Source organism: Octopus sinensis, linkage group LG4, assembly GCF_006345805.1.
Source record: "Octopus sinensis linkage group LG4, ASM634580v1, whole genome shotgun sequence".
Taxonomy (NCBI): domain Eukaryota; kingdom Metazoa; phylum Mollusca; class Cephalopoda; order Octopoda; family Octopodidae; genus Octopus; species Octopus sinensis.
Window position 1 is genome coordinate 24,420,864 of NC_043000.1, and position 25,465 is coordinate 24,446,328.

Here is a 25,465-nt window from a genome sequence, read left to right on the forward strand (position 1 = left end):
TATTTTATTGATTCTGAAAAGAATGAAGGGCTAAGTCAGCCCTGGTGGCATTTAAGCTGCGAACATAAAGAGTCAGACGAAACACAGCTAAGCATTTTTTCTACTAGAACACCATTTTAATAATAATAATAACAATGATGATGATACTAATAATACTAATACTAATAATAATAATAATAATAATAATAATCCTTTCTATTATAGGCACAAGGCCTGAAATTTTGGAGGAGGTGACTAGTTGATTTCATTGATCCCAGTGTTTCACTGATACTTAATTTATTGACCCCGAAAAGATGAAAGGCAAAGTCAACCTTGGCAGAATTTGAACTGAGAACGTAAAGATGGGTGAAATGCCACTAAGCATTTTAATAATAATAATAAGAAGAAGAATAATAATGATGATGATGATGATGATGATGTGTGTTAGTTTAGATTTGGCAGAGGGTCAGTGCTGCAATTAGAAGAGCTCGTGGTTGATTGAACTGACTTTAGAAAAGTAAAAAATAGTTGGGTGAAGATTGGAATCAGAACTGTGACATACCAAAATAGAAACTAAATCTCCATTGCTTCACCCAACACCATTACTCTTTTTACACACCACTACACAATCACTGACGTTAAGTCACCAAAGACTAGGTCTTTGCATGCATTTATACAGTGTGTAATGCCAATAATATTACTTAACGCATTCCAGACCTTCCTATATTTAGCCGTTCCCCTTCTCCTTAAAAACAGAATGAAAGGCTCAGATTGCTCGGGAATAAATAGAGTTTTTGTTCCAAGAACAGAATTCGAGGGAGAAATATCTATTCTTATCACCCATATGTATATATGGGTGTGTAGGAATATGTGTGTGAGTATATATTATTATACATATATTCTTTATTTGTTTCAGTTATTAGACTAAAGGTGCAGGAGTGGCTGTGTGGTAAGTAGCTTGCTTACCAACCACATGGTTCCGGGTTCATTCCCACTGTGTGGCACCTTGGGCAAGTGTCTTCTATAGCCTCGGGCCAACCAAAGCCTTGTGAGTGAATTTGGTAGATGGAAACTGAAGGAAGCTCGTCATATATATGTATGTGTGTCTGTCCCCGCAACATCGCTTGACAACCGATGGTGGTGCGTTTACATCCCTATAACTTAGTGGTTCAGCAATGGGAGACTGATAGAATAAGTACTAGGCTTACAGAGAATAAGTCCTCAGGTCGATTTGCTCAACTAAAGGTGGTGCTCCAGCATGGGCGCAGTCAAATGACAGAAACACCTTGTGCTATATATATATGTATATAGATGTAACATGTTTCTATGGATATCAAATAGGACTCACAGACATTGGAGGCAGTGGGTAGCAATAATAATAATAATAATAAAAATAATAATAATAATAATAATAATAATCCTTTCTACTGTAGGTAAAAGGTCTGAAATTTTGAGAAGAAGAGGCAAGTCGGTTGTATCAATCCCAGTACTCAACTGGTACTTATTTTATCGACTCTGAAAGGATGACTGGCAAAGCTGACCTAAGATGAATTTGAACTCAGAACATAAGGGCAGATGAAGTGCTGCTAAGCATTTTGTCAGGCATGCTAACAATTCTGCCAGCTCCTCACCTTCTTAATAATAATAATAATCCTTTCTACTAAAGGCAAAAGGCCTGAAATTTGGGGGTGGTGTGGACTAGTTGATTACATCGAACCCAATGTTTCATCGACCCTGAAAGGATGAAAGGCAAAGTTGACCTTGGTGGAATTTGAACTCAGAACGTAGTGGTAGATGAAATACCACTAAGCATTTCGCTCGGCATGCTAACAATTCTGCCAGCTCACTGCCCTAATAATAATAATAATAATAATAATAATAATAATAATGATGATGATGATAACTGCATCCTTCTGTCCCACCTCCAAAAATTCCACCAGATATTCGAAGTTTGTTTTGAAGACAAATATCTGTAGAGAAATGTTTACTTTAAACCAACTAGATAAAAGAGAATGGTTTCACCAAGCTAAACATAGGCTTGCTGTTTATAGAACTGACAAGGTTTTCAGCTATTCGTCAAAAACAATAGTGACCATTCATACTAAATATACAGCAACACTATTTTGGGTTACTCAGATAGATATCAGTACAGCCTCTCTCGCTTTCTCCACTCTAAAAAGTATTTATCAACATCTGAAATCTTTGTAGGTGTTAAGCTCATTAAACTTCACTGGATGAATAATATTCATTAAATTTGGAGGTGGAAGACTACTCGTTAGAAAAACAAAGTTCTAATAAAGTGGTAAGTAAATGAACCCTCATCAGCTTCAACAATGACTATTCTGGCTGTTCATTCAATCAACCGGACTGTCTCTGCTCATTGAATCATAGCATATATGACTGAGTATTCCACAGACACTTGTACCCATCATGTAATCCTCAGACAACATGATACAGTGTGACAAAGTTGGCCCTTTAAATTACAGGTACCTACTATCAACTGAAGGGCTTCAATATAGTTTCCATCAACTCAATCTCATTCATGAGGCTTAAGGTGAATCAGTGATGCAGTAAAAAAAAATGTTTGGTCCAAATGCCATGCAGTGGAATCGAACTCAGGGCTGTATGGGTGTTAAACAAACTTCTTAACTGCTCAGCCATCCTAATAACAGCAGGAAACATAGGTTACACTAAAAACATGATATAAAGCCAGGTACTTATTGCCTGTTTTTGCAGCTATAAGTGCATGTGTGTGCATGTATGTGTGTGTGTGCATGCATGTGTGTGTTATGTATGTATTTGTGTGCATGTATATTTGTGCATGTGTGTGTATGTGTTAAGTATGTGTTTGTTCATCTGTCTTTACATATGCTAGTCAAGAGAAGACGAGCAGTACTCATAACCTTTGCAAAGAGCTTGGGTGCCTGTGAGTTTGTTAGTATCTGTGCGTATGTGTGTACCTCACACAGGACATGGTATGCCTGTGTGTGTGTGTGTGTGTGCACGCATGTATAAATGTGTATATGTATCTATATAATGTGTGTGTGTAAGTGTGCATGTCTCACTTGTATTCATATGTCTATGTGTATTTTAAAACGTGTCATAATGTGCGTCACAATATGTGCAACATATATGCGTGTGCTCTTGTGCATATATCCATGTTTGTGCGTGTTTGCCTGGCTAGTGCATGTGTGTGTCTCTTTGAAAATGTGTATGTTAAATAAATATTTAATGTATGTTAAATAAATACGTGTTTGGTGTGAATAATAATTTGTGTATGAGCACACATGTATGTAAGTGTGTAAGTTTGGTAATTTATTAGTGCTGATGTAAGTGTATATGGACGTGTGTGTGTGTGTGTATGTGTGTGATTGGAAAACACCCATAAAAATCAAATTACCAATTATGGAATAAATTTATTTTGAAATTGATTTTGTTTGAACTGCAGAGTCCAGGGACAGGGTTGTTTATTTTTTCTTGTACTATTTTATTTTTGTTTTTCATGGCTTGATGGTAGTAATGATGTTGGTATTGATAGCGATGGTGGTGTAGTGGTGGTGATGGCAATGGTGACAGTGCAGGTAAGCGATGGGGTGGTGAAAAAGCTGATGGTAAAATAGCAGAGTGTTGACAGAAGTAGTAGTAGTTGTGATAATACTGGTGACGGTAGTGCTGATTATATTGGTGATGATGATGATGGTAGGTGAGGTGGTGTCCAGAGTGGAACTGAATAGCAGTAGTTGTGTTGGTTTGAAGAAAGAAATGGTGGTGATCACATTCAGTTATTAATTCCCCAAAATACTTCAAAGTTAAAATGGTAAATTAGTGAAGATGGAGAGCTTCTTACAATATGGAAAAGAAAAAAATGTTTAACCCTTTCATTACCAACCTGGCTGAAACCGGCTCTGACTCTGAGTACAAATGTCCTGTTTTCATAAGTTTTTAATTAAAATCTTCCACCAAACCTTAGTCACAATTTATGTTCCTAACACTAGCTTAATGATAACTAACTTACTTTACTAAATTCTTTGTTATATTTAAAGTAATTGAAGGAAACAGAGAGCATCTCAAAATAAATACAGTAACGAAAGGGTTAATAAGCTTTATATTTCAGGCACAAAACCCATCATCAGAAATGTGAGTCTATACAGTACTCGCTGATCAATATGGCTGATACTGTAGAAACTAAAATTTCTTTTGACTGTTTATTTCATATGATGGACCTTTGTGCCTGCAAAATATAAAAGTTATTAAGCATTTTTATTTTCCTTGTTGTAAGAAACTCTCTACTATTTTCTGTCTCACAATGCTTCAAAGCAAGCTACAGTGCTCTCCGGCAAAGATGAGTTAACTTGTCTTCACCCAATTTGTCTTTTTCAGAGTGCAACGAGTAAACTTGTCCAAAACATATAATTTCTAAAAAAAAAAGCCACAGAAGAATTTATACATAATTTTTGGCATTTCTTGGTTTTTATCTGTTTTTTATTTTTTATTTTTTATTTTTTTACAAATTACGCCCAGATGTTGAGCTCAGAAGATGACAATGAGTATGAACCTTCTATTAGAAGCTTGGATACATCAGATGAGTGCATGCTCATCTGATAAAAAAAATTCATCTGAAAATGGAATGTCTTCTCCAAAAGAGGTTGCTGAGGAAGGGGTTAAGTCCATATTTACCAGAATCAAATAAACTGTAACTACTATATTGTAACGAATGTAGGTCACAGAACTATTTAACTCTTTAGTATTTAAACTGGCCATATCTGACCCCAATATTCCACCAGTTTTATGCTCAAACCAGCCAGGTCTGGCTTTTCATACCTACCCTACAATGTCATTCTAAAAATAAACAATCATATCATTGAAATCTAAAAGCTCTGAGATAATGCATGATTAATTCAAAACAATGCAAATTAATAGGTAATGCATTTGACAGAATAATCTGAATGCTAAATGGTTAACCTATTCAGTCAGAATAGTTTAAGACAAATTATGATAAATATTAACAACGCAGAAACTGGCAATCACAGTAAAAGTGCTTTTTTTTTGTGAATTATGGTAAAGCCATTTTCAGGTTTTCAAAATTGGTTCCTTGTTCCACAAACACAACAATCCCAGATTCCCAAATCCATTTTTGTTTGTGTCATTTGAGAAATAATGGAAGGTTTTTGACACCAAGTAAACAAATATAAAAGCTGAACTTAAACTTTTTTCTTTTTGTCTAGTCTTGGTTTTCACAAACACGTGACATTTTAATTCTAAAGGGAACTGTAGGGACACTTAAACAAATCAGTCACAGAAGCACAAACATAGATAATATTTATCTTGGGCTATTATGCTAACATAAGGGCCAACTTTTAACCCCTTTTTTTGCTTTCAAAAATTAATATACTATTTTAATATTAAAAAAAGTTCTATACTCAAATGAGCCAATACATTAATCATTTCTTTTAAAGACATGATATTTTTATTTAATCATTACACACACACACACACACATGCATGCATGCACACACACAATCATTTTTACAACGAAAATGTTGACACGGACTTCAAACTTTCAGCTTGCTTGCTTTTAGCAGACTGCTTGATGAAGACAAACAAGCTGAAATCTTGAAGTTACTATCAACCTTTTCCTTGTTTAAACACACACACACACATGTAGGAATAATGTCATAATTGATGCCGAGGAGTCATTAAATGTCAGTAAAAAATAAACGAAGAATTATTATCATAAAATGTATAAAGTGTGAACCTGTGTGAGCACTGCTGAATAATGGTAGGTAGTAAACAACCTTGATGGATCTATATATGGTTTGACATGTTATATAAATATAAAGTTTTTCAGTGTTGACTCCGTGACCCATTAACCCTTCTGAAATCAATCCATCTAAGACCAATTCTGGTTCCATAACTGAAGGGTTCTCCTTTTACAATGTTCATATCTAAATTAAAACCTTCCATCAATTTTTTTTTATGTTTGAACACTTTCATTATTATATTTCAACCACAACTTAATGAAAAAGTTAATTGTTTTACTTAAATCCCTTTGAATACTTGATTAATTTTTAAAATTAATTACAACATATATTTCATTAGAAATATGATCGCGAAAGGGTTTAGGGATATAAAATTTCTTTGCTTCCCTTTCTCATACGCAAATACATACCATTTGATATGTGGATTAACAGTAGAAATCCTTCAGTTAATAAAGGGGCTTCTATACAGTTAATTGACTTCCTAGAAATAGCAGCCAAATTACTCTTGGATCAGCTCCCATGTCTTAAAGGAAGGACACTTTGAATAATGTAGTTCTATATATTAGGTAAGAAAAAAGACACTATGGCCATAGTGGAGCACTTTTGCTCATGTTTACTCAATCAGTGTTGACTTGAAGCAAAACAATGACAACACAGTCATCTTCAGACTACTCGTCAAACCCCTCCTTTACAAACATAATGACTTCAATGTCCATTCAGTACTTCATTACTGTGAATCTTTGCATTAATTAATAAACATGTGACAAAATAAGTCAAGATAGAAATTATTTTATCAAAATTCAACTAGGTTTCTTGGTTCAGTTAAAACAAAATTAACAAACATAGGTGGAGGCATGGCTGTGTGGTAAGGACTTTGCATGTTAACCACATGGTTCTAGGTTCAGTCTCACTGTGTGGCACCCTGGGCAAGTATCTTCTACTATAGCTTTGGGCCAACCAAAGCTTTGTGAGTGGATTCAGGAAAAGGAAACTGAAAGAAGCTGGTCTTCTGTGTGCGCGTGAGAGAAATTTTGTGTTTGTGTTTGTCCCCCACCATCACTTGACAAATGGTACTGGTCTGTTTACATTGTTGTAACTTAGTAGTTCAGCAAAAGAGACCGACAGAATAAGTACGAGGCTTAGCAAAAGATATATATATATATATATATATATATAATACTAGGGTTGAGTCATTCAACTAAAAATTCAAGGCAGGTAGGTGCTCCAGCATGGCCGTAGTCTAATGACTGACTGACTGACTGAAACAAATAAAAGATAAAACGAACACTTTTTTTCTTCATCATATGTCACACCTTTTGCTGAAAGTGATGAAGATAATGAAGAAACGGCATCTGCAGCTTAAGCTTTATTGCAGCTTTTCTTAAAAATGAACAAAGGCATTGCTCAACAGTCCTACAAGAGCCATAACGTATTCTTAGGAGAATGGACATGTGCATGTGTGTGTGCATGCACTACGTTTTATTCACTACAAGCTAGCCACTCAGTATTCTATAGAAAGCCATGTTTTCACCAGATGCAAAAAAAAAAAAAAAAAAAAGCCTTGATAGTTTTAGAACTGGCATCAGAAGGAAAGAAAAGGACTGCATAAAATTATATGGACAACTGTGTAATTTTACACCTGTTTTGTTTTCTATCATTGCTTTTACTGTTTACATGCTTCTATTTATATAACCCCCACATTGTATTGTCCTGTACCGTTCCCAAAGTCTTTTTTTGTGAACCCTTAGTGATAAATAAATAAAGCATTATTATTATTATTATTATTATTATTATTATTATTCCCTTGTCCCTGTTTGAAAAGGATTTATTCATTCATCAACGTTAGTGCCACTCTATTCTTCTCTACATGTTTCGCCCAGGAACCAAATGCACCACCCTTTAACAGTTAAAAAGAAACCAACCAACTTTTGTTCAAAAAACCATTGATTTATATTTAGGTGGTGTTCTAGAATGGCTTTCACTAATTTTTCCCATCGGATTTATAAATGTTTTTTAACTACATGAAGGGAAGAGAGCAAACTCCTCACATGGGGATGAAATTTGAACCCACCCACTGAAAGTCAATAAAACCTTTCTAGCTATCTTAACAAAAGGACAACAACCACAACAAACCTAAACACTACGTTTGTCAATCAAAACCAAAGTATTTACACCTGGTTGCATAGACATGCACCTGGTTGCACACACATGCACAATATACAGCCTGCCTTTTGCATAGAGATCTATAAATCCTTGTTGTCAAAAGAGATAGAAACTCTAACTTCCATCCATTTCTTACTCCAACTACAAAGTTCTGACAACAAAACCCCATCTTTTATCTTTTACTTGTTTCAGTCACTGGACTGTGGCCATGCTGGAGTACTACCTCGAAGGGTTTAACTTTGCAACAGACTAGCCTGATCAGGGGTAATGTTGGCCTGCTTGCCTAGCCAGTCCAGTGGCATCATACGAAAGCTGAAACAATGCAAAGTGCATCATGACCAGTGATGTATAACAACATTTGATAGTCTGGTCAATCATGATATATATATATATATATGCTTTATTTAAAGCAGCAGAATTTTCTGCTGCTTTAAATAAAGCATTTTACTCTACCACTGGTATTTGAGTACTCTTTTTTTCCACCTTGTTTCACATTTATGTGTTTACACCGGCATATATATATATATATATATCATCATCATCATCATCATCGTTTAGCGTCCGTTTTCCATGCTAGCATGGGTTGGACGGGTCAACTGGGGTCTGTGAAGCTGGAAGGCTTCGTCAGGCCCAGTCAGATCTGGCAGTGTTTCTATGGCTGGATGCCCTTCCTAACGCCAACCACTCCGCGAGTGTAGTGGGTGTTTTTTACATGCCACCTGCACAGGTGCCAGACAGAGCTGGCAAACGGCCACGAACGGATGGTGCTTTTACGTGTCACCGGCACGGGGCCAGGCGATGCTGGCAACGGACATGAACGGATGGTGCTTTTACGTGCCACCGACACGGTTGCCAGACAGAGCTGGCAAACGGCCACGAGCGGACGGTGCTTTTACGTGTCACCGGCACGGGGGCCAGCCGAGGCTGGCAACGGACACGGACGGATGGTGCTTTTACGTGCCACCGACACGGGGCCAGACAGAGCTGGCAAACGGCCACGAACGGATGGTGCTTTTACGTGTCACCGGCACGGGGGCCAGCCGAGGCTGGCAACGGACGCGAACAGATGGTGCTTTTACGTGCCACCGACACGGTTGCCAGACAGAGCTGGCAAACGATATATATATATATATATATATTCTTTTATTTGTTTCAGACATTTCACTGTGGCCATGCTGGAGCACCGCCTTTAGTCGGGTAAATCGACCCCAGGACTTATTCTTTGTAAGCTTAGTATTTATTCTATCAATCTTTTTTGCCAGACTGCCAAGTTATGGAGACATAAACATGCCAACATCAGTTTTCAAGTGCTGGAGGGGGAAACAAACACAGACACACAAACATACACTTACACACATATACACATATGACAGGCTTCTTTCAGTTTCCATCTACCAAATCCACTCATAAGGCTTTGGTCAGCCCGAGGCTATAGTAGAAGACACTTGCTTAAGGTGCCATGCAGTGGGACTGAACCTGGAACCATGTGGTTAGTAAGCAAGCTTCTTACCACACAGCCACTCATCATGTGATTGTTAATATTTTTTTTGCTGTATAGTGTGTTTCTTTCTTTTTTGCATCTGTGATTTTATTTTTGATCTGGCTTTTTAATAATTTTTTATGTTATATTAAAGTCATAGAATATTATGTTATATTATAGTATAAATAAATTATTAGATTGTCAATTGAATCTCTCTATTTAATTCTTTATTTAATTTATTGCTTTTAATATACACGCACACATATATATAAGTGATGGGCTTACATAAAGTTTCTTTCAATTAAATTCACTCACAAGGCATTGGTTGGCCTGGGGAGACAAATGCCCAATATGACACAAGACTGAACTGAAAACAAGGTTGGAAAATGAGTTTCTTAACCACACACCCATTCCCATATAAAAAAAAAGAAAAAAAAAGAAAGAAAGAGATAAACTCACCGTTTGAGTCTTAAAAATCAAAACTGTAATTTGATATCAGTCTCATAATTATGAATTTGTAAAATTAAAAATTAATTATTTTTATCTCAGCCCAGATGCACTCTCTACAGGTCTTTATGTATTTGCAATTTACGTCTTTATACATTTGCAATTTACCCCTGGTACTCTAAATAGTTCCCCTCCCCTAATCAACACGATCACCAGTTTTATTTAGCTTGATGGTATACATATATAGATTTTTAATATCACTGAAGGAAACTCAAATGTTATTTTATACTTTACATGCATCAATACATCAAGGAAATTACGGGCCATTATTCTCATGGTAGTTAATGTCGAACACTTGATGTAGATTACATTAACATTGTACTCTATATTTGTAGAGTCTGCTTATTCTTGTTAATATAATCTGAATTATTTTGTATGATCATCTAAATCAATCAATATGACATTTGTTGTAAGGGCTTGACACAATTTTGCAAGATTAACCCATAAAGCGCTGGGATTTGCTCTTTCATAGCATGGAGTGCTGAGCACATTTTATGAAAATGAGACTACCTTGCACAGATAAAAAACAAAAAAATAGTTAAAATATCTTCTTAGTATATAATGGTGGCAAGTTTTACATCATCTGAAAAGTCATTAGTTGAACTATTAGTCCTCTTGCATTCTGAGGAGTATTGGAGAGTTTGAGTGACATTAGACCCCAACAAACGCCCATAAATTAAATGCATCTACCTGGGCCACGATTGTGGCCTGTTGACCTGTGCCTGACAGCCACAATCATGGCCTGTCTCGCTTTGTGTGTTAAATTAGCAGAAATAATTTACAATTTACACACGTTTTTATCTTTTTACTTGTATCAGTCATTGGACTGTGGCCAAGCTGGGGCACTATCTTGAAGGGTTTAGTTGAACAAGTCAGTACTCATTCTGTTGGTTTCTTTTGCTTATGGAAAACAAAACCAATGCTAGTTGTCAAGCAGTAGGGGTGGGGGAGGGGACAGCAAACCATCTCACATTTCACATGGCTTTTGATGTTGCACTAATTAGGTTAGGCAAATGGCAATGTTGTCTTCAAGTAGCTATTGTTTGAATGCTTTTTTTTTTTTTTTCAGTTCCCTTCATGGCTTGGACTGGTGCACATTGTGTGTTTGCTGCTGAAGCATTTGTCAACCTGTTAAATGTAGGAGTTTTTTTTTTTTTTTTGCAGCACCTTGTAAGTGTGTGTTTGTGTGTAAATTAAGCGAAGTAAGCTTTCACTGAAAGAGGTAGGACAAGCGACAATTTCAAATACCAGTAAAAACCACTATATTGAATAAATTAAGAGACTCATCATTGGTATAAACTAAAATAATTAAATTATTAAGACTATTGTAGCCAACAGAATATGTCCCACTAATACAGAAGAAAAAAGTCTAAGAACTTAATGTTCTTAATTAAATTCAATAATGATTAATGATCCAAAATATCTAGTATTGGTACTCTTCGAATATATGGAGTTGATTTGTGTTCAAAATATATTGGATATCAGCCTTAACCATTCCAGCTGAATCAGATGTTATGACCTAGATTGGCTAGCTCAAAAATTCAAAGTAATTTTCAAGTATAGCACAGCAGGTACACTGTGATATGATAGGGAATGATTTGGGGCCATTTTGTTGTCATATAATACTTATGTTATTAACTTTAAGGATCAAGTTAATTTTGGCAGAAATTTAACTGATATATAAACTGCCTTTTCAAGAAAATATGTGCCCATCCTAATCTTAGATTTGGTTTAATGCTTTAATGTCTTTTAGACATTGCAGCTAAGGCCAGCCTGGAGCAACATCATTAATTTGAATGGAACATTATTAATTTATTGTTGTATTCCGGGATGGTCTTTTCTTTTCTTTTTTGTCAAATAAACGCATGCACTATATATATATATATATATATATATGTTCTCTTCACTTGTTTATTACTGTTCTTATTTTATTACTTTAACTCATGTCCATTGTCCAGAAATCTTTCATCACACATCTGTGACCTCTTCAGCAACACTTTTTGTTTCCGTGTGTGTTCTTGCTTCACTTACTCCATTCTCCCAAAATAAAACAATATCTGTTTCAACACATGATTTCACATCAGGAATCTTGCAAAATGAATTATTAATTTAGCTTTCTGTCCATAAAAATGCTGTTTCCAGCATTTGGTATTCAATTTTTAAGACAAAGGGCAGCTGAAAGCAACATCTAACTTGGCAGAAATTCATTTTATAGCAAAATTTAGGCACTGCGTTATTAGCAAACTTGTATAAAAGCTCACTCATTGCCTCTGTTCTGTGTTTAAGTAATTTAATCAGGTGAAATATAGAGCATATTTTGAATGAGTGATTAAACCAGGATTATAAGCATATAGAAAATTAGGCAAAGCAAGAAATAAAATAAAATAAAATAAAATAAAATGAATAAATAAAATGAACTTGATTTAACATAGCAGAAAATATTCTAGATATGAAATCAAAGTATTAAGTTAATGTAACATGAACATACTAAAAATCATGTGATTAAGAAACTTTGCATGTGCATATCTGCATGTACACATTAGGCTTAATCTGTGAAAATATACCAGATGGAAACTAATATTCAAGCAGTTGCAAAAATGACCAAGATGATAGTCTGAAGGCACTGACTTAATCCAGCTCATAAGACAATCTTGGGACATTTATAGTCTTCCATTATTATTTATTTGAAAAAGGCAGTGAGCTGGTAGAATTGTTAGCATGCCAGACAAAACGCTTAATGGCATATCGTCTGCTTATAAATTCTGAGTTCAAATTCCACAGAGCTGACTTTCTCTTTCATGCTTTTGGGGGTTGATAGAATAAGTACCAGTTGTATACCAGGGTCAATGTAATCAACTAGCCCTTCCCCCCAAATTTCAGGCCTAGTGATATTTATTTGTAAAGTACTCCTGGAGTAGAGTGCATTTACAAAGTTACAAAGGCTGAAACTGTTTCAATCTCGAGATACTAAAGGTCAAATATGGCTCCACATTTATCAAAATCCTCGAATATGGCTCCTAAGCCCACAACTTTGAGTGCTCGTAGAATCAGAACCCTATATAATTAGGACCTGAAGTTTTCAGGATTGACTAGGCATAAGATTTATTTCATTTAACCCTTTAGTGTTCAAATTACTCTGACAAATGTAAAGCTTAATTGTTCATATTATTTTGAATTAATCCTGTATTATCTCATAGATTTGAGATTTTGTTGACACTACAGTCTATATTTAGAATGACATAATAGGATCAGTGTGAGAGACTAGATCTGACCAGTTTGAACGTAAAACAGGAGGCATATTTAGGCCAGATATGGCCAGTTTAAATGTTAAAGAGTTAAGGCAATTTCAAAGATCATTCTCAAGTTTGGTTCACAATTAGCTGGAATGCCCTAAGAGTTTAATCTCACCTTTATCTAACTTGGTTATAATCTTTTAAGAAAAAGTTAACTGCAACAGACTAGCTTCTGTCCAAAGAGAGAGATTTGTCACTCATCTGTTTCATGTTACAGATACCGTATTGAAGGATTAACTTTACATTCTTGAAGTTAAAGTGCTACAGGAGGAAAAGCAAATATGGAAAGGACAACAAATGGGAAAACAACTAAAACGTGTAGCTATTAGTATCCCTACATAACTCTGGTTGATATGTTCTTTTAGACTTCCTTATAGGGTGTAAAATGACAAGATGAAAAAATATAAATGAAAACAAAATAAACAGACACACACACACATTTCAAATATGCTGAAAATATTTCAAGAAATTGGTTAAACAGATTTATTTTGGAATTTTACAAGTATTCTATAAAAAATAAATAGAGTTTTTTTTAAATATATAATATTTCTAAAATTATATTTTAATTATAAAGATTAGTTGCTGCAGATGACAAACGTTAGGGAATGTAAAATAAGGCTTATAACTGGGATTTCAGTAATCACTATAAAACCTTTAGAAGAGAAGTAGGGAGCTATAAATTTGTTAAAATACTGCTGTGTTTTATATTTTAAATTTATAATACCATAAAAGAAATTGAAGCTCAAACTTAAATTTATAATACCATAAAAGAAACTGAAGGATGTGGGTTTTTCTCACTATGTAATTTATACATGGGCAAGTGTTTTCATCTAAAACCCTTGGGACAACCACAATACTTTGTTGAATGAATTTGGTGGACAGAAACTCTGTGGAAATGCATTGTTTATATGTATAAGTTTGTGAATGTGTATGTATTATATATATATTATATGTGTGTATGAATGTCTGTATATACGTCATACCACCATTTAATGTCCTAGGACATGAACCAAAACTTAAGACGGAAAAAACATTGTTCTTATTTAGCCACAAGTAAATGCTGATCAAAATGAGCTATGATCAAAGACATTCCAGTTGTGGCTATCCCAACTTTATATGGGTATACATGGTTACATTATCTAATGTATCCTTTTCTTTCTCAAGACTGTAGGATGTAATTTGGGGAAGCAACTGGCTGCTATTTCTAGCAGGTCAAATGAGAGAGTAGAGGTTTCTGTGTTGGCCCAGAATGTCTCATATTTATTTATGTTTTAGTATTTTAGACAAATAAACTGCGACATTCTACAGTATGAAAACAGAGAAAAAGAACCAAAGCCCAGCAAGCTTTATCCTGACCTCATTCAAAAAAATGAAACTTGCCTTTCTTGGAAATAATTTAATATTTCTTAGTATTTTCCACAAAACTGACAAATTCACTTAGCTTTTCTTTCTTTTCTTTTTTTTGGTAAAGCTAGATCTTTAATTTATCAACATAATTTAAACTTTTCTTTCACTAAAAAATACCATCCTTTACAAATATCTTATCTAATTTTATCATGTCAATTATACACCTCATTGAGATGAATTTGACCAAGATAAGTCATTTTACTAACAATAACAACAGCTTCACTAAGTAGTCATGACAGAACAAACCCCTGTACACTTAAAAGTGCTTTTTTAAAAAAAAAATCCCCTTTCATTTTCCAGTGTTTCTTTTTTTAAACTTTTTTTTATATATATCTACTCTAAGTAAATATATCATCACTTGGAAGGGAAACAGGCAGCCACTGGTTTTATCCATAATAATCAGATAAAGAAGGAAATTTCATGAGTTTCTCTTTTAAGTAAGATAAGACATGATGGTTATCAAACTTAGAGGTTTATCAGCAGTAGTGCTAATTATTGATAAGATCCGCTCTCAGAATATGACATAGGGGAGCACTGTGGGGTGTGAGGGTATTTAGTAAAGACATTAGACCTAACTCAGAGTATTTCGATGTGTCGATGTACTTTTATGCATTTAGAAAAGGGCAGGTTTGAATGAAGAATTAAATAAGGACAAGATTGTCAAGATTACTTTCTTTTCTTTCTTTTTTTTGGTAAAGCTAGATCTTTAATTTATCAACATAATTTAAACTTTTCTTTCACTAAAAAATACCATCCTTTACAAATATCTTATCTAATTTTATCATGTCAATTATACACCTCATTGAGATGAATTTGACCAAGATAAGTCATTTTACTAACAATAACAACAGCTTCACTAAGTAGTCATGACAGAACAAACCCCTGTACACTTAAAAGTGCTTTTTTAAAAAAAAAATCCCCTTTCATTTTCCAGTGTTTCTTTTTTTAAACTTTTTTTTATATATATCTACTCTAAGTAAATATATCATCACTTGGAAGGGAAACAGGCAGCCACTGGTTTTATCCATAATAATCAGATAAAGAAGGAAATTTCATGAGTTTCTCTTTTAAGTAAGATAAGACATGATGGTTATCAAACTTAGAGGTTTATCAGCAGTAGTGCTAATTATTGATAAGATCCGCTCTCAGAATATGACATAGGGGAGCACTGTGGGGTGTGAGGGTATTTAGTAAAGACATTAGACCTAACTCAGAGTATTTCGATGTGTCGATGTACTTTTATGCATTTAGAAAAGGGCAGGTTTGAATGAAGAATTAAATAAGGACAAGATTGTCAAGATTACTTTCTTTTCTTTCTTTTTTTTGGTAAAGCTAGATCTTTAATTTATCAACATAATTTAAACTTTTCTTTCACTAAAAAATACCATCCTTTACAAATATCTTATCTAATTTTATCATGTCAATTATACACCTCATTGAGATGAATTTGACCAAGATAAGTCATTTTACTAACAATAACAACAGCTTCACTAAGTAGTCATGACAGAACAAACCCCTGTACACTTAAAAGTGCTTTTTTAAAAAAAAAATCCCCTTTCATTTTCCAGTGTTTCTTTTTTTAAACTTTTTTTTATATATATCTACTCTAAGTAAATATATCATCACTTGGAAGGGAAACAGGCAGCCACTGGTTTTATCCATAATAATCAGATAAAGAAGGAAATTCATGAGTTTCTCTTTTAAGTAAGATAAGACATGATGGTTATCAAACTTAGAGGTTTATCAGCAGTAGTGCTAATTATTGATAAGATCCGCTCTCAGAATATGACATAGGGGAGCACTGTGGGGTGTGAGGGTATTTAGTAAAGACATTAGACCTAACTCAGAGTATTTCGATGTGTCGATGTACTTTTATGCATTTAGAAAAGGGCAGGTTTGAATGAAGAATTAAATAAGGACAAGATTGTCAAGATTACTTTCTTTTCTTTTCTTTTTTTTTTGGCAATGAATTCCCTAATTGAGAATCATCTATTATCTTGTTTCAGTTATTGGACTGTTGCCATGCTGGGGCACCACCTTGCAGGGTTTTAGTCGGACAAATCAATCCTAGTAATTATGTTTTATTTATTTATTTATTTATTTATTTTTGTTTTCAAGTTGGGCACTTATTCTCTTGGTCTCTTTTCCTGAAGCACTAAGTTATAAGGACATAAACAAACCAACACCAGTTGTCAAGCTATAGAAGCAAGAAACAAACACAAGCACACAAATGTAATTCTTTCAATATATATATATATATATATATATATATATATATTTAAATTTTTAAATTTTATATATTTTGTATATTATATTAATTATTTTTAATTTTATGTTTTGGTTTATGTTTTTCACTGTTTGATTTGCCTAATAGTGGTTTTATCTCTAATTTAATTTAATTTATATATATATATATACATAACTGGCTTCCACACACACATATATATATATATAACTGGCTTCCACACACACACACACACATATATATATATATATATATATAACAGGCTTCCACACACACACACACATATATATATATATATATATGACAGGCTTCCACATAGTTTCCATCTACCAGATTTAGTTATAAGGCATTGGTCAGCTTGAGGCTATAATGGAAGACACTTGTTCAAGGTCTCATGCAGCAGGACTAAACTTGAAACCATGTATTAAGAAAACAAGATTCTTAACCACACAATTATGCTTAATGCCTACAAATACAGAATTTGTCGTCTCTGGAGGTTGTTAAATTGAATTAGCTCTAATTAATTGATTGACATATGCTGCAAGAACCTGCCCTTCACCTGCCCAGGTAGCAACACAGCTGTTTTACCTCTATTCAGCAACTGCTGGGATGAATCATAAAAGTACATCTCTTTAGAAACCTAAAAGTAAGATATTCACAACTACAACAAAAATGAAAACAATCACCACCACCACCACCACCACCACCACCGCCACCACCACCACCACCACAATGTGGCCTCTTACAGATAAGAAGTATGACTTACTAGGTAGTGGGTATGACCTACTGAGAGCAGACCCACGTTGAATCCTTTGAGGCAACGGCACGTCTGATGAAAATAAAATAATTTGGTTACAATTTCATTTGGAATTAAAATCTACCATAAAAGATGTGTGTATATATTTTAAAACAATGTTCAATTTAGAATTCAATTAATTATACTTACCAGTTAGAATAATTCTTATAATTACTTTATGATATTGTTATATTAGAATCATTATTATTATTATAATAACTAGAGTGTTACCCATCATATGATAGGGAACTTGGGAAGAATAATTTTTCTCTCCATGGGTAATATCAGGAAATATAGCAGACATAAAATAATTACAATTTAACTTTTATCAAAATTTTTGGTGTTTATACAAAATAATGAAATGAATACTAATTTTCATAAGAAAAATATTTATTACCTTAAAATAAAATTGAATAAAATAAATTTAACATTTGTATATTTGCAATAAATGTATGATTTTGTTTTTCTAAATTTTACCAATATCATCACAATCTCTGCCACCATAAACCTATCTCTGATCTGCACATGAAAAAAATGTGTGTTTTGCAGGAAGTAATGACACTCATCTCTCAATGCTCTCTCTATCTCTCTTTTATTCTCTCTCCCCATCTCTCACTCTCTCTATCTCTCTTTTATTCTCTCTCCCCATCTCTCACTCTCTCTAAAATCATGTAAAGTGTGACTGGAGAAACCAACCAACCAGCCAACACCACCATCACCATCATTTAACCACTCGAGCCCCGTGCTAGTAGGGTGTTAAGAGCACCATCTGAGCATGATCATTGCCAGAGCGGCTAACTGACCTCCCTGCCAGTGGCACGTGAAAGACACCATTCAAGCGTGATCATTACCAGCATCGCCTTACTGGCACCTGTGCTGGTGGCATGTGTAAAAGATTTGTGCGAGGTCATTGCCAGTACTGCCTGACTGGCCCCGTGCCGGTTGCACATAAAAGCACCCACTACACTGACAGAGTGGTTGGCATTAGGAAGGGCATCCAGCTGTAGAAACTCTGCCAGATTAAGATTGAAACCTGGTGCAGCCATCTGGTTCGCCAGCCCTCAGTCAAATTGTCCAACCCATGCTAGCATGGAAAGCGGACGTTAAACGATGATGATGATGTTTCATGCTGACATGGGTGTTGGACAATTTGACAAGATCTGACAAGTCAGAAGACTGTGTTGTGCTCTTCCTTGGCTCAGTCACTTATGCCCTTCCTAACACCAACCACCAACGAGAATTATTCCACTATTTCAATCAACTGACCTGCATACTTATTGAATTATAGTTCATATGGTAGTGTGTTCCACAGATACAACTACCCTGAGCAGGGTACACAGATGGAGTCAGTATGACACTGTGTGACAAGATGGCCCTTTGAATCAAGGTGTCCTAAGACATGGGCAGACTGGACATTCTTCTGATGACCCTGTGGCTTGAGAGACCATTGATAATCTATGTTTACTGTGTTTTTCTGTTAATAAATAATGCTATAAAATTATTGGTGTTAAGAAGGGTATCCAGCTGTAGAAGCCATGCTGAAGCGGACAGAGGAACGTGATGCAGCCTTTAAACCAACTGGATTCTGTCAAACCATCCAATCTATGCCATCTTGGACACTAAATGCTGATGAACTAAATACTACAGGCCCCAGTGCATTGTTTTGCTGCAGGGCCTATAATACTGTTAATCAGCCCTATAATACTGTTAATACAGCCCTATAATACTATAATACTGTATAATACTGTTAATCAGCCCTATGTATGACAGGCTTCTATACAGTTTCCATTTGCCATTTACTAAGCTTTGGTTCGACTCAAGGCTATTGTAAAAAACTTTTGCTGAAGATTCTACAGTGGGACTGAACCTAGTGTCTCATGATTTTGAAGTGAACTTCTGAACCACCTAACCATGCTTTGATCATTATATGTACTACAATAAACTACAATAAACATATGTCACTAATTAGATTTATTTACACTGATCATTATTTATAAATAAATGTATTTTAGTATTCATAATTAAACAGCTGCAAGCCTGACAGATTTTTTTTTACTTTTGAGTTTAATTATGTATTTTTTTCTCTCTCTTTTTTTTTTTTCTTTGTCAGTTTTTACTAAATTCCTTCCATATTAAAATTACCAACAAATTTCAGGATTAGTATACTGATTGAACATTTGTTTTAATAGTGCTTTGCTGCTTTTCCTACAACTAACTTCTCAATTGTGAAGAAGTGGAACCTAGAGTCAGCCGAGAAGACAGAGGCAGATAGGTATGTGCTTTGTTCAAGAGTACAATACAATGGCTGTAATAAAATTTTAACCTGTTTAGTCAGTTGTCCAGCACTTTTACAATAACTAGTCTTTATAATATTTCGTTTTTGGATTTGGTTTGCAAGATTTTTTATATAATTCCATGTGTTAAAGCATATTCTGTTGTGTCTGGGGAGAGTCATTTTCTTTTTGTGTCTTATAATTTAACACACTCACCGGTAAAATTTTGATCAAAAATAGAGAGTCAAGACTATTGAAAATGTTGCAAGATGTAGCGAAAATTTTAAGAAAATATAAATAAGAAATAAGTGGAAATTTTACCGGTGAGTATGTTAAATTATAAGGCACAAAAAGAAACTGACTCTCCCCAGACACAACAGAATAGTCTTTATTACTGTGTCTGAAAATAAACTATTGGACATGCAGAATAATAATGATGATGATGATGATGATAATAATAATAATAATAATAATAATGATAAATACAGGAAAACCTATTTTGCTGAAGCCAATCAAATGATGATGATGACGATGATTATGATGTTGTTGTTGATATAGATAAAGTTGACGATGATGATAATTCCAGTCAATCTATAAACCGTCAGTTTTTCTTCAGTCAATATCTCTATGCACCTGTACGTTTTGTACTTTCTATAACGATTTCAGACAGAAATACAGTTTAAGACGAAATTAATGATAAAATAAAATAGCATTTCCTCCATTTAATTTTTCCCCTCATTGATGTTTTCATAGAAATTTACTAAAAATTCTATTTCATATTCCTCACACAACTTCCAGTACTGTAGAAGACGAAGCACTGAAAACAAGCTGATATAATGACACCTATACTAAGAATATATACAATCAATAGATATGATAAAATGTAAACAAAAAAAAACTGTCAAAAATTTTTTATTGTTATTTGTTTTTCTTCTCAATATGTGTATTCTAGCATATATACCTTCATATGTTATGCTCTGCTAACGCCTATGTATACGTGTGCCTTTCTGTGTTAAGCTGTAAAAATATAAGTGTTGTGCTATGAATATATGTATAAGTGTATGTGCATTACTTTGTGGGGTGTTGGGAAAATATGGAGAAGAATAAATGATTGACTACATGTATGTGTCTATGTGTGTGATTAAGTGTATGCATGCTTGTATTTCTCCATTATTGATTTTTTTTCTCTCTCTCAACACACATACATCATCATCACTATTGTTCTAATGTCCACTTTTCCACACTTGCATGGGATGGAATTTGATGAGGTGGATTTTCTGCAGCTGGGTGCCCTTCCTGTTGCCAACCCTCACCTGTTTCCAAACCAAATTATATAGATGATTTCGATCTAGTTTGGATTCTTTGCCATCAAATTTGAATTCTTTGCAAACAAATTTGATGGCAAAGAATTCAAATTTGATAGCAAAGAATCCAAACTAGATCGAAAACATCTATATTTCCCCATGGCCAGGCATGGTTTCAATCATTCTGATGCCTTATCACACTCATACTACCTCTTCTTTTCCCTCTTTTGGTCATCACACTCTTCAGGCAACTGACTTTGGTAAACACCCACAAAATTATTAACCATCGTGCCAACAACAATCATGACCACATTTTTTGAAATCCATGTATCTAACACATGTGGGCATGCCTACAAAGTCAGAAAACAGCACAGTTCTCATGATTTTTGGAGACATTTTTGCACACTCAGAGTTACTGAAGTATGGAACAAACTACCTGCATCAGTTGTTAGTTGCAAAGACATAGCATCCTTTAAAACTTCAACGCTTCCTGAAATTCGCCAACATTACACCTGATATCCCCACCTCCCACACATGTATATCATGACTCATACACTGTTTCCTGACTTTTGTACATAATTCTTTATACTATACATGCACCTTTGATAAGTTGTAATGCACTGGAGCACTACACACAATAATTTCATTCTTATTATTTTTATTTTTATTTGCACACAAATGTTAACATTTACCTTGAAAGAACAGAGACAATGTAGAATAGAGAGGATTCTTCAGTTTGGCAGGGAGACAAGCAACCTATCTCGGGTTGGTGTTCTGATAAAATGCACCCAGTAATATTATTGATAAATGAATAGAGACAGTGTAAGCTAGACAAGGCTCGTAGTCTTGCCAGGTGCACGACAACCACTTGGGTCATGGTGCCATTGGTAAAATACATCCAGTGGTTGGTGTTAGCAAAGACATCCAGCCATAGAAACTTACTATTCTAGGAGAGTAAAAATCCTGAATAAGAACTGATTCAAATTATGACAAACTATCCAACCCATGCCAGTACAGAAAATCATATTGATGGTGAAATCAAATTGATTATGAAGATGATTTGATATATATATATATATATATATACACACACATACATATATAGGGGATAAACATAGGGGCGACAAACAAGGATAGACAAAGGGATTAAGTCAATTACACCGACCCCAGTGCGAAACTGATACTTTATTTATCGACCCCGAAAGGATGAAAGGCAAAGTCGACCTCGGCGGAATTTGAACTCAGAATGTAACGGCAGATGAAATACGGCTACGCATTTCACCCGGCTGGCTAACGTTTCTGCCAGCTCGCCACCTTACACATATATATATACATACGCACACAAGTGAGTGGACAAATGAAAGAAGATGGCACTCAATACATTTAGTAGGAGTTACTGAATTGGTTATCTGAACCTGAAAGCATCAAATGTTTGCCAGAAGCCTGTAAAACTTTAAGATGCATGGAACCGAATATATATAAAAAAAAATAATAATAATATATATTAAATAGGTTGATAGTTACAAAAGTAACTCTTGGAGCTTGAGAGAGAGAGAGAGAGTTTCCAAGCTTATTATAAAGAAAAGACTTATAAGTTGAGCTGCACTACAGTTTTGTTGAGATCAAGTCAGTCAATGCAATCGACGTAAATGTTAACTGATCAATGACCAGTGATGCTGAATAATATTTATCTAAAAAAATACAGCACAAATAGTATTTCATATATATATTATACATACACACACACACACACACATATGTATACACTGAGATATAGAGAAAGAGAGGTGTTAACACAAATATACAAATAAGATACATAAGGAAATTTGTGAATTATTATTATTATTTATAGGGTAATATTTATTGCATGTGTTCACTGCACTGCCGAGTGCAGCTCTCTGATGTCTGGCTATGTGCAGTATTTTGTTTTGATTTTCTATTCCCATTATATTAACGGTATTATTCTAAGAAATATGCGTGCGGAACCTGGCGGTTCTATTTTCTCTGTGTTGTGCATATTTTCCAAGCCCTGAGGTCTTGGTTAGGTATTTTTCTGCATGTTTCTAATTATTATTATTATTATTATTATTATTATTATTTATGAATTTATTTGAGAAAGATTATATAAAATTACATTAATTTCCCACTTCCATTGTGCTTTTATGCTGAGTAATTTTTTTATTGAAATTACTATCACACACACACACACACACACACACACACACACATAAAGGCAGAAACTTCAAAGTTACTGTCATACATCTTCATGTAAAAGTTTAAAAAGTCTACTTTATGAAAAAAAAAAAAAAGAAATATTGTGCAATTCTTCACTTTAATGTTAAATTTTTATTAAAACTTGACATAAAACCAATGTGTAAGTGTGTGTAAGTTTGGTTTTTTTTTTTCGACTTTTCTTCAAATATTCTCTTGACCAATATTTTTAAAGGTGAAAAATGCAACAACAACAAAAATCCGTTGACAACATCCTGTGTTCATGGCATTTGAACTTTAAAGAAAGGAGATGGTATATAAGTCATATTTGGAGTTGCCAGGTAAGACAGACATAGAGTGTACTGTCTGTGGTATCTTAGTATATCTGGAGTAAGGTTTACAAAACAATAGCACAGGAAGTAGATAAAAAAGGGGAAAAAAATAACAAAATGAGAACAAGAAGAAAATAGGGAGACAAAACAATAGAGAAGATAATAGATAGTGTAAGAAAGGCACGAAAGAGAGAGAGAGAGAGACAGACAGACAGACAGAGAGGGAGAGTTTGACAGTTGAATAAGAGGAAGGAAGACAATGCAATAATGGAAAGGGAGGAAATATATGGAGACAGACAGGGCAAGGAGTGGTTGGTAGGCAGTGGTGACTGTGTGGTTGGGGTTGAAGTATAGAGTTCCTCCTTAGTTCTTTAGTGTCAGCACAACTATGGAAATTAGCCAACTAGGATGTGTCTATGACTAGCTAAAAGGAGTGGTGTAGTAGTGTGTGGGCGTCGGTGGGATGGTGGCATGGCCAGTCTGAGTAGTGCAGAAATAGTGTGAAAGTGATGCAGCAGTATGGCACAGTGTAGGAAGATGGTATGGTGTTGTAGGGTGAAGTGCTGTAGCATGGTGTAATGATGGTGTGACATAGTAGCTGGATGGAGTGGTGTAGTGAAAAATAGCCACATAGTAAGACAGAGGGAATGTAGCAGAGCAATTGGAGAAATTAATTGGAATGGTAAAAAATAAAAAAATAATAATAAAAGGGCAAAATCTGACAGAATTTGTTTTTTATGGGTGAATATTCGGCATGGGATCTGAACTCATACCTATTTTTTTTATTACCCACAAGGGGCTAAACACAGAGGGGACAAACAAGGACAGACATAGGTATTAAGTCGATTACATCGACCCCAGTACGTAACTGGTACTTAATTTATTGACACCGAAAGGATGAAAGGCAAAGTCGACCTCGGCAGAATTTGAACTCACAACGTAACGGCAGACGAAATACCGCTAAGCATTTCGCCCAGCGTGCTAATGTTTCTACCTTCTGGGTTCACATCCCATGTCTAACCTTTAACTTTTTCTGTCCAAAAGGCTTGATATTTACATGATACTATTTGTAGCCTTATCTACTTTGAGCTCATCTGTTAAAAACAAATTATTTCATGTCTTTCTAAGTTTCTAAATTTGTAGACTGTAAACAAGACAAAATGTGTTTTTCTAGTGAGATGCCTTCTTTTATTTATTATTCACAGATATCTCCCTCCCATGCCACACCATTAATAGGGAATACTCCTCCCTCCCAACTCACAGCATAGAGAAGAATCTGGAGCCAAATAACAACATAACTTTGGACAAGGCCAACCAATGAGAAAACTTGTATATGGCTGGTTGCTATCCCTGTAGAAATAGCAGTCAAGTATTTCTCAAATCTCACCCTGTTTTCTTTAAAAAAGAATAAACATATTCAACGATTATTGAAAAGGTTGCAAGAAGTAATGAAAATTTTACAAAAAATAAATAAAGGAGTAGAAATCAAACTGGTGAGTGTGTTAATTAATAAGGCATTAAAACAGAATGACTCCCCAGACAATAAAACATTTTTCATTGTCATAGTTAAACTGTCTGAAAAGACAGGATGGTCATGGTTAGAATGCTTTTGTCTGTGACCTCAGGACTGGCTTAAAATTATGGACATAAGGGGGCGGGTAGTATTTCACTTTAGAAGAGAGTTAATGTTAAAAGCAGTGTAATATTGTAAAGTTT

The 25,465-nt window shown here is 34.6% G+C and overlaps 1 protein-coding gene and 1 long non-coding RNA gene across 11 annotated transcripts in view; one reads left to right on the forward strand and one right to left on the reverse strand.

The window, feature by feature from the left end:
* LOC115211129 (membrane-associated guanylate kinase, WW and PDZ domain-containing protein 1) overlaps nucleotides 1-25,465 on the reverse strand; it is a 777,470-nt gene that overhangs the window by 173,352 nt on the left and 578,653 nt on the right. For 8 of the 10 annotated variants that reach the window (XM_036501925.1, XM_036501922.1, XM_036501919.1 and 5 more), the window contains one exon: nucleotides 17,600-17,662. The exons of the other annotated variants lie outside the window; for them this stretch is intronic. In XM_036501925.1, the coding sequence (XP_036357818.1) occupies nucleotides 17,600-17,662 (63 nt within the window). The remainder of the gene's footprint in view (nucleotides 1-17,599; nucleotides 17,663-25,465) is intronic. 10 annotated transcript variants of the gene reach the window in all.
* Nucleotides 3,115-21,743, forward strand: LOC118762902. The gene is made up of 3 exons (XR_004998653.1): nucleotides 3,115-3,125; nucleotides 18,672-18,678; nucleotides 21,628-21,743. It is a non-coding gene; the product is annotated as an uncharacterized LOC118762902 (long non-coding RNA).